The 10430-nt window shown below is 54.0% G+C and overlaps 1 protein-coding gene across 1 annotated transcript in view; it reads left to right on the top strand.

Annotated features, from left to right (window-relative positions):
• Positions 1 to 259: 259 nt before the first annotated feature.
• VSNL1 (visinin like 1) overlaps positions 260 to 10430 on the top strand; it is a 48058-nt gene continuing 37887 nt past the window's right edge. The window contains exons 1-2 of the mRNA XM_069099334.1: positions 260 to 388; positions 3204 to 3370. Of these exons, the coding sequence (XP_068955435.1) occupies positions 3209 to 3370 (162 nt within the window). The 5' untranslated portion in view covers positions 260 to 388; positions 3204 to 3208. The remainder of the gene's footprint in view (positions 389 to 3203; positions 3371 to 10430) is intronic.

The raw sequence follows: 10430 nt of genomic DNA on the forward strand, positions 1-10430 counted from the left end.
CCCCAAAGGCTTCAGGTAGTGGCCTCCGAGAGGCCCAGCAGTTCCAGGCAGCAGAGAGCAGCCCCACACCCCACTCCATTTCACCAGAGACAGCTTCCCCAACACTTTCTAGTTCTGAAAGTTCTCCCTCCCTTGATCACCCTGGATCTCCTATTTGTGCAGAGGCTTGTCTCAACACACCCACCCCAGCAGGTGTGGTATGTGATTTCAGCACCTGGGGAGGCCTCCTGCTAAAGAGTGGGCAGCTCTTTAGGAAGGAGTCCTCCGGAGGAGGGGGAAGAGCTCTGGGCTTGGAGGTGGGAAGGAGTCCCCGCTGCCAGCTTGGACTCTGCCACTTTGGCCAGGACCTCTCTGGGAACCAGTTTCCTCCCCTGTACAAGAGGTCTAGGTAATGTCTATTCCCTCCCCCCCAACATTCTCCTCTCTTCTGTGTTCCAACATCCCTCTTGTGTTCCATCTTATGGCCTCGTGCCAATTCAGTGCCCCCTCCTGACAACCCCTCTCCACCCCACTGACATTACACTTCAATTTCCACCCAGGAAGCCACTGACAAAGCTGTGTATCAATGAATGGCCTCTGAGAAGGCCCCGGGGATCCTCTCTCCAGCTCTGGAAGGCAGCTCTGAGGCTGGCCATTTCAAGCCCCCTCATTTTACAGATGAGGAAACAGCCCCAGAGAGGGGGAGTATCTTGTCTTACTGAGCTCATCTGGGTTGTCTGTAGCAGTCAAGGATCCACCCAGATCTCTTACTCCCGGACTGACCCCAGACTTGACATCAAAAGCCTCAATAGGTTAGTCTTTACATGCCTAGAGTCCACTTCCTCACGTTATAGGTCAGTCAGGACCGGGACCCCATCTCTTTGTGCTACTGTGAGTTTGAAATTAGGGGGACTCATGCTATGACTCCAGGCTGTGTGTGGGCTCATGTGTGCATGCCCATACATCTATGTGCATGACCCCACCCTCATGTGCATGTGGGGTAGGGGTGGGAAAAACCAAAATGAGGATGCAGCAGCTGATCAGGCTGATCAATTACAATCTCTGCTGATCGAAAACCAACATGATGGGAAACCATGTCATGGCACCGTGAGGCCTGGGTTTCCAAAGCTTTCTCTAGTATTGGGTGGAAGCCTGGGGACCAGACATGGGCCCTTTGAGTTGGGAAACAGAAAATGAAGACACTGATAGTGATGAATAATAAAGAACTTCCAAGGTTTACCTTAAAATTAAGTTGATTTTAAACGTGTGATGGGATCAGGCCCAGCCAGCCCCCATTGATAGTCTGATTCTCCAGGCCCAGGAATGTACTGAATCCCCAAGGCTTGAGTAATAAACTCTGATGAACAATTTCATCTATGAATCATCATTTCCTTCCCCTAATTAATTAGTTCTGGGGCAGCCAGACCCCTGGGGTCCACCTGGCCCTCACCACAGGCAGCAATGCTCCCTGAAGTGACTCAGTAGGCACTTTGTGCATAAGGGACTGCAAGTCAGAAGCTGAGGTGGGGATGGGGACAGGGGAGAGTGAGGGTGTTGAGGGGAGAACAGGGGCGAGAAAACTGCAATTACAGATGCCACCGACCGGTCATTTGGGCAAAACGAGACTTCTGTGTCTGTTCAGAAAAACTGAGCAGAATGCCAGCTGCTTCCGGGCGGAGGATGGTGGATTGAGTGCATTGTCAGCACCCAGTCTGAGAATGCAGGTTAAACTACAGGCAGGGTTAAAATTGGAGGAGCTTCTGGCTTTGGCTGGTCAGTGGCTTCAGGAAAGAGATCTTCGCTGAGAGGGGCAGACTGACAGACAGATGGACAGAGACTTCTGAGGCTGGAAAGGACCTGGGGCCCTGCTAGGTGCCCTCCAGTATCCTGAGGGCCCCATATGGAGGGAGGATTCGATTTCTTCTTCTTGACCCCACAGGGCAGAACCAGCAGCAAAGGCAAAATTGTCTCGGCTCAGAAGAGCCGTCCAGCAGCGTCATTCGAGACCCAGTTCGGAGGCTGCCCAGGCTCTTGTCAGGAGAATCAGGCTTGGGAGTGGGTTGGCCAATGAGGTCCTGGAAGCTCGGAGGCTAACGAGAAGCTGGCCTTCTTGGGAAGAATGAAGTGGTCGGGAGGCGGGGGGAGGAGTGGGCGTGGCGTCAGGAAGACGTGAATTCAAATCCAGCTTCTACGACTTCTAGCCGTGTGACCCTGGGGGCGTCATTTACCCTTCCTCCACCTCAGTCTGCTCATCTGGTAAAATGGGAGTAATGATAGAACCCACCTCTGAAAGTTTTGTGAGGATAAGAAAACGTTCGCAAAGTGCTTTGTGAATCTTAACGGGCCAGAGAAGTGCGCCTTGTGTTCCGGTCGCTTGGAACCTCCCGGGCCTCAGTGCGCCTTGCGTTTGGGTCACTTGGAACCTCTGGGGCCTCCTCTGCTGCTTCATCGGGGCAGTGAGGAGCTCAGACTGGCTGTTCCGGCATTTAGACCCCTTCGTGTTTGACCCTTCGTTTTTACAGCCCCGCCCTCACTGCCTGTCCCGGGGTGAGAGTCCAACCAAAGCTGAGCTATCCTCCCGACTGAGAGGAGGAAGTCGAGTCAGCCTCAGAGCCCCAGGATTAAGGCTGGAGCTCTCTGACTCCAGGCCCGATGGACGGCAGACTGATTGTCCTTCTCACTGTGCCACGGGTGGGCAAATGCCCCCAAATGGTGGAGCCATGAGTGGGAGGGCAGTTCCGTGTCTAGACTGTGAAGGGAGGCACACCCAGCGCCCTGAGAGATGCCTTTGCTTGGGTCACAGTCATTTGGGCGTCTGACCCCCACTGAGCCCTCCCTTGGAACAAGGACCAGACACCATCGGGGGACCGAGGGAGGAGTGTGTTTGCCATCTGAGGATAAGTCTGGTGGAAGGCAGAGGGTATGCATCATTCAAGACCCCTGGCTCCCCACCTCCCCACCCAGAGGATGGAAGAGGGTTTCATCATTTGTTTTACTATTTGTTACCCACACTTCGGTTCCTGTTTAGTTCCATCCTTTTCTTTTACAGAGAAGGAAACTGAGGCCAAGAGAGGTGTTCTTTAATGGAAAGAATGCCAGGTTTGGCCTTTGAGGCCCTGGTTCCAATCCCAGCTCTGTCCTTGATCACCGGGGAGCCCCGAGCGCAGCCTCCTCCTCTCTGAGCCTCCCACCGCTCACTGTCCCTGTCCCCGTCCTTCCCTCAGGCACCATGGGTAAGCAGAACAGCAAGCTGGCCCCCGAGGTGATGGAGGACCTGGTCAAGAGCACTGAGTTCAACGAGCATGAGCTGAAACAGTGGTACAAGGGCTTCCTCAAGGACTGTCCCAGCGGCCGCCTCAACCTCGAGGAGTTCCAGCAGCTCTACGTGAAGGTACGAGCCTGCAGGGGCCGGAGTGGGGGGGGGGGGGAGGGGGGGGGGAGGGGGGGGGGGCGGGGGGAGGGGGGGGGGGGGGGGGGGGGGGCAGCATCTGGGCTGGGGGCATGCTCGGGCCATGATTCACCCTCGAGAGAAACAATTTCCCAAAGACAGAGGAGCCAAGCACTCCCCTGCTCCCCAATGCCGCGTGGCTCCCTAGAGCCCTTAAAAAGCGGGGAATATTTCAACAGGCATTTTAGAGGCCTTAGGATGTGAACACAGACATTTATTTTAGAGGACACAGGATGTGAACACAAAAAGCAACCAGTTCCTACCCTCAAGGAGCTTACCTTCTCAGGGGATACCACACAAATTCAGCAGTGCAAGTCTTAGGGTCCTTGATTAAGAGATGACCCAGGTCTTCAATACTAAACTTTTCGTTTTACAGTAGAGGAAACTGAGGCTGAGCTGAAGTGACTTGGCCAGTGGTACATAGAGAGGTAGTGTCTGAGGCAGGATTCAAACCCAGTACTCTCCACTACTCCACAGTGGCCTCCCTTTACTGCCTGCCACAAGCTGGCTCCCCCTCATCTGTCCATTTTGAGCCTTAGCTCTCAGCCTCAGTACGAAGTGCCTGATGTGTTGGGTTCCCTAGGATGTGTCTATTCAGAGCGCACAGGAGCCCCAGGGTGCTTCCTCTATTTCCCCTCCAGTTCCCTTCATGCTCCTTCCCTTCTGGGCCTGACCCTGGTGTTTGCTGCCTTCTCCTTTGAGGGGCATCTGGGTCTTTCCAGATTGCCTCTCCCCCTTCACTGCCACCAGTCTGGATTCTGAGCTGCATCACCTACCCCGTGCCTGGAAACTTGGCCTTCAAGACTCTGCTGTCTGGCACTCCTTCCCCCATGAAGTCCTCCCTGATTGTCCCTGCTGGCAGATGTCTCTCTCCCTCCTCACACTTGGCTCTTGGCCTGCCTTGCATTGTGCCTGGCACACACAGCCTAAAGGGCAGCTACTCTTAATAGATGGGAAGCTATTTGCAGGTAAAGACCACCTTGTTTTTCCAGAGCAATGACTGTCTCAGAGTGGAAGGGGCTGCCTTGGAGCTGGTAGATTCCCCTTCCTTGTCAAGTCTCAAGCACTGCTTGGGAGTCTTCCTGGAAATTGTGTTCGTGTAGGGGCTGGCCACTCTCAGAGCATGTGGTTCGTCTTTGGCTCCCCAGTGCCAGTCTCAGAGAGGAGAGGTGATTGGGCTGAGGCCTTAGGGCTGCTCAGTGGCTGAGCCAGGACCTCCCTTCTAAGACCATCACAGACCGACCCCGAGTTGGAGAGCTCCAGTCCTTGCTCAGCTGCTAACTCCCTGCCTTGGACACTGTCCTCCCCTGGGTCCCTCCTCTGTAAAGTGAGGGGGTTAGGTATCTGAGCTTCCCTCCGGCTAGTCCTTTCTCTCTTCCAAGTTTCTGGCATTACCCTGAAGGAAAGGAAGGTGGCCAAACCAGTTCTGAAATGTGGTACAGACTTCTTTGCATGTTTTGTGTGGACAGATCAGATGCCCCCTGCCTGGGTGGGTGGGGTTCAGAGGAACCAGTCCTATACAGGAAGAGGAATTGTTTAACTAAATGGCAGGCTGAGTCCAGAAAGTCCCCACACTTTGTGTCTGCCTCCCTGTCAGCCATACATAAAGCTCTGAGATCATGCTACCAAAGAGTCGGGCAGAGCTCTCTGGGCCCGGAGCTCGTGGGTGACAGTCAGTGTTATCTGTCTGGGAAGAGCCGCCCCTCCCCCATGCTCCTTCCTGGTCCATCCCTCCCCAGGGCAGCCCCCATCTCCTGAGGTCTGCTTTGTCTGCATCATAGAGATGTGAGCCTCATGGGAGGGACAGGCTCCATGGCCAAGAAAGCTAGCAGGGGGGCTACCCAGCATGGCCGGCCATGCGCTCCCCTCCTGTCAGCCTCCACCTGGCCCTTTCAGATCTTTTCAGCTTTGACATCCAAGGCCTGTGGTGTCCTTATGAAAAGCCATCCCAGGGCAGAGCTGGGGCCTCCAGATATAGCAAGGAGGGGTCAAGGGAGGCACCAAGCATCACCGAGGAAAGGTGGGGTGAGTGGAGAGGATGCTGGCTGACCGCAGAGAGGCCAGGGCCCTGAGAGCAGTCGGAACTAGACAAGAGATGGAGGATGGGATGTTTAGAGAAACTTCCATTAGTGTGCTGGGAAAATGCCAGTAATGGCACTGGCTGAGGCCCCTCCCCAGGTTCCCTCAGCGGCTCCCTGTGGGCCTCTGGGAGGAGCTGAGCGCACTGGCCCGGCCAGGGGTGCTCCTTGAGGGGGACCTCCCAGCTCCAGGCTGCTGGAATCCCTGCCCCTGCATAGGGATGGTCCAGTCTGCCTTCCTACCTGCTGAAGCCATGGGACCCTGAGCCATCGGCTTGGAGGCTGTGCCTCTCCAATGAGGAAGGGGCTGCCTCTGTCATGAGGTGCCATGAGGAAAGGGTTTGCAAGCCCTAAATCATGAAGGACAGCAGTCAATCAACAAGCTTTTATTTTGTGCCCTACCCTGTGTCAGACCCCAGATGGAAATGTAAGGGCCAAACCCAAACGCTATCTACCTTCAAATACGCTAATATTTGTAAGGCCTTTGGTATACAGTAGGTCTTAATAAGTGCTTCTTCACTTCCTCCTCTTTTTAGAAAATTAGGCACAGATAGGTAAAGAAAAGATGTATAAAAAACAAACCCAAAGCCATTTTGGAGAAGGGCAGTACAGAAAGGCTTCTCTTCAAGGAGGGAGCCCTGGAGCTGAGTCTCGAAGGAAGCAGGGGTCTCAGAAGTGGAGGTGAGAAGAAAAAAGCATTCCAGGGCTGGAGACTGGCCCATGCAAAGGCATGGAGGTGGGAGATGGGAGAAAATGAGGCAGAACAGTGTGTGGCAACAGGGAGAGATCAATGTCACCTGCTCTGTACTGGGCACTGTGCTAAGCACTCCCTCAGGGAGCTGAGAGTCTAATGGAGAAGACCCCCTACACACAAACACAGACTACACAGTGAGCAGAGAAAAGCCAGCGTCAGATGGTGAAGGCTTTGAGTGACAAACCAAAGGGACCGAAGAGGGAGCCACAGAGAAATCTGCATCGGGGATCTCGGCTCAGAGCAAGAAGGGCCTTTGGCGTCATCGGGGCAAGGCCACATGGGGAGAACGTCAGAGGAAGCACTGGGACGAGGTCGCCTTCTTCCCCATAGAGTGACCGCCAGAGCCTGGCCCTGGTCAGGGACCAAGCCCCCACCTGCCTCAGTTTCCTCAACTGTAAAAGGAGAGGGCCGTGACTGACTTTCTCAACTCTTTCCTGTCCCCACAATGGTGTAATTAAATCTCTTGCAAATTGTCTCTTTTCAACAACCCTACTGATTGCTAGGCTGAGATAAATGAATCTGGAGAGTTCCCTCTGGTTGCCGATTCAGCCTTGATCGGGGAGGGGGCCTGGCCACTGCAGGGTAATGGAATTAGGGAGGAAATGTCCCACCCTTCAAACTGACTGAAATCCCCAGGCCTTCCCTGGCCCCCAAGAGCTGCAGGGAAGAGGGGCTTCTCTAATGCCAGGATCAAGACTGAGGCCTGGAGGCTGATGACAGTGCTGAGTCAGGGTTTGTAGAATGAATGCAGGAAGGCCTGGAGGAGGGAGCATAGAGGGTCCTCTCCTCCCCTGGGCTGCTGCCTATGGGATCACACTTGCCTAAGCCAGGGCCCTTTCACTTGGGACTTTCTTCACCAAGGCCTTGGAGGGTAGCTAGTGAAAGATTGCTATGCCCATATACTCATCAATCATTCAGAAGCATTGACTGAGGCCTAGTAGGTTCCAAGAACCAAGCCAGGCATGGGGGATGCAAATGGTCCTGTCCTCAAGGGGCTTACTTTCTACAGATGAGCACACAGGAGGTCACAGAGTGACTCACCAAGATCCCTCCCTCCACCAGAAATTTCACCACCTGATAGGAACAGCCAGGCCTGCCCTGCTGGCCACACAAAGGCCATTGGCCCAGCCCTTCCACTCTTGCTGTGGGACGATGGCCAAGTCCCACCCTCCTGCTGAGCCTTTGCTCCCTCCTGAAATTGCTTTTGTCTGACTCAGAAATCTTGGGATCAAAACCAGAAAATCCACAATCTCCCAATGAAGGAGCATTTAATAAATGGTCAGGGGACTGGATTGAGTCAGAAAACCTGCCAGTGGTCGGCTATGCGCCCACCCACCACAAGCCTGTGACCCCTCGAGGATGATAAACCCTCCCCTGTCTCCTTCCTGGCGCCATTTGGGTGTGAAATAAGGCAATGCTTTTAAAATCACTTTGTAACTGCTAAGTTCTCTATAAACTACAAACAGCTTTGAAAGCTCATTCCACCCACAACCCATCAGTGGAAGAGCCCTGTGGGAAAGCCTTGGATGAGACTGTGTCCAGCGTCTCTCCCCCTGCCGGAACTTTGAAGCTAACAAGGCCATCCATGGTCCCCCAGTCACTGTCCCTGCCTGCAGACCATGAGGGGCTGCTTATCTTGAAAAGCTCTGATGCTAGCAGACCTGGGGACTAAAAATAGCCAACCTAAAGCTGGGAGCCTCGGCCTCCCCACCAGCCCGGATATCATGTGCCAGGCTCGAAGCACACGTCCCCTCTCCTGGCTGGGCTTTCCCCTCGGGAGCTGGGGGCTGAGTGATTTTCTTAGCCATCACTGAGGGAGGAAAGTGTTTGGCTTTCTGAAGAGTCTGACCCATGACTGAAAATAGCCAGGCTGGTCCCCACTCCACGGGATGGCCAGCTAGTGAAAGTGTACGAAGGTGCTGTTTAATAGAGATAAGTGGAAAACCCTGGATTTGGGTTAAAACGATCAGCAGCAGGAATGCAAGATGGAGGAGACACGGGTGCCAGGGAGGACGTCGTGTGAATAAGACAAAGGGGCTCTGGGGATCTGTAGGCTCACACTATTGGGGTCATGAGCCTCATACCTAGAAAAGCTCACAGAAACCAGTAAAGCTGGGGATGCCCAAGCACAGAGAAGAGTGGGGAGAGCATTCCAGGTGTAGGACACAGCACATGCAAAAGCACGGAGGGGGGAGATTCTGACTCACATAGGGGAACAAGAACAGCGAATGTGCAAAGGGCTATCTATGATAGGAAAGAAAATGTGGAGACAGACCATGAAGGACTTTAAAGGCCACATAGTTTTATCCCAGAAGCAGCAGGGAGCCACTGGACAGTCTTGAGTTGGGGGCTGACGAGGAACCGTTGCTAGGAGTGGGCACAGACAGAAACAAAGTAGTCCCTGTCCTTTGTTCTTGAAGAGGACGGTGGCATCAGGGGGTGATGAGGTGACTGCCGTTGGCTTCGATCTGAGGGAGGCAGGGCTGTTCGAGATCACCAGCCTCACGTTCTCCTCTGGAGCCATCAGGGTCCAGTGGCCAGATGTCGTCTACATTCTGAGATGGACAGAGTAGTAACAATTGTAACTGAATTAGCATCTGTCTGGCCCTTTAAGGTTTGCCAAGCCCAGTTACAAGTGCTGTCCACTGGGTCCTCACAGTCATCCTGTGAAGTGGGTGCTGCTGTCACCCCCATTTTACAGATGAGGAGACTGAGGCACTCAGCAATGGAGTGGCCTGCCCAGAGTCACCAAACTAGTATCTGAGGCCAAATTTGAACTCAGTCTTTGTCACTCCAGGCCTGGCACCCTCCTTGTAACTGGGTAAGGAAACATACAGATATCTATAGAAATTCATCCAACTCTCCCTCTCTCTCCCTCCCCCTTCCCTCTCTCCTTCTCTCTGTGTCTCTGTCTCTGTCTCTCCCTCCCTCTCTCTCTGTCTCTGTCTCTCTCTCTGTCTTTCTATCTCTCTCTCCCTCCCTCCCTCCCTCTTTCTCTCCATCTCTCTTTCTCTGTTTCTCTCTCCCCCTCCCTCCCTCCCTCCCTCTCTCTGTCTCTTGCCTCTCTCCTTCTCTGAACACACACACACACACACACACACACACACACACACACACACTCCCTCTCTCCCTCCCAAGGTCATTCCGTAAGAGCATCTTCAAAGAGGAGGGGTGGGCTGGGGGTCCGCTGAGCCTCCTGTAAGCAGGCAGGGCATCTTCAGCTCATTCAAAGCCCTCTCCAAGGGAGTCTACCCAGTGTGACTCGGAGCCACAGACTTAGAGAAAAGCCCCGGCTTCAGTCCTTCCTTTAGTTTTGTGACCCTGGGAATGTCACTTCCCCTCAATGGCATCAGGGGCAACATCTGTCAAATTAAAGGAACCACAAGAAGGTGCATCGTGTGGGTCCACTTGGAAAGATGAGTGGACAGGAGAGATTCTGGGGGAGGGGCGTTGGGGGAGCTGCAGCCCGTGGAAGGCTTCACCCGTACCCGCAGGACCACAGAGAGGATGGTGGAGGTGAATGGGAGGCAGCAGGCTCCAGTGGAGAGACCTCTGGCCCTCCCTGCTCCTGGGACCTCAGTTTCTCCATCTGTAAAGTGATGAGATGTTTGGACCTGATGGCCTTTGTGATGCTTTCAGGTCTAGATTCAGAAGCTGAGGGTCCCCTTGTAACTGAGGTGATTTATGAGCCGGAGGGCCGTTCTTCAGCTAGCCAGCTGTGTGACCATGGGGAAGTGACCATTGTTCTCCTAGCTTCAGCTTCCTCATCTGTAAAATGGGGGGATGGTGACCTCCCAGCAGTGATCCAGTGAGAAAAGGGCCAAGGAGGCCCTCGAGTGGCCCAGAGACATGGGCCTGACGGCAAAAGCGCTGGGGGGTGAGTGGCTCTGTCGTTGTTGTTTTGGTTGTAACAAAGTGAAATTGTATGATTTATCTCAACAAACACAGAGTCTATGTTATAGATGAATCCCCTCATTCATGTCATGCACCTTGGCCTGCCCCTCCACCCCCGGGAAGCTAGAACATGCAAAGCCTCCCAGAGCAGACTTTTCAAGTGTCAGCAGGAGCTTTGAGAGGTTTGACAGGGGCTCAGGAGGGAGGCTGAGGGGGGACATCTGGGCAAGAGAGGACAGCAGAAGCCATGGGGTGGTGTCACCAAGAGAGATACAGA

This window comes from Petaurus breviceps, unplaced genomic scaffold, assembly GCF_028583685.1.
Source record: "Petaurus breviceps papuanus isolate PSGF00001 unplaced genomic scaffold, PetGlider_PUasm1.0 373, whole genome shotgun sequence".
NCBI classification, from domain to species: Eukaryota; Metazoa; Chordata; class Mammalia; order Diprotodontia; family Petauridae; genus Petaurus; species Petaurus breviceps.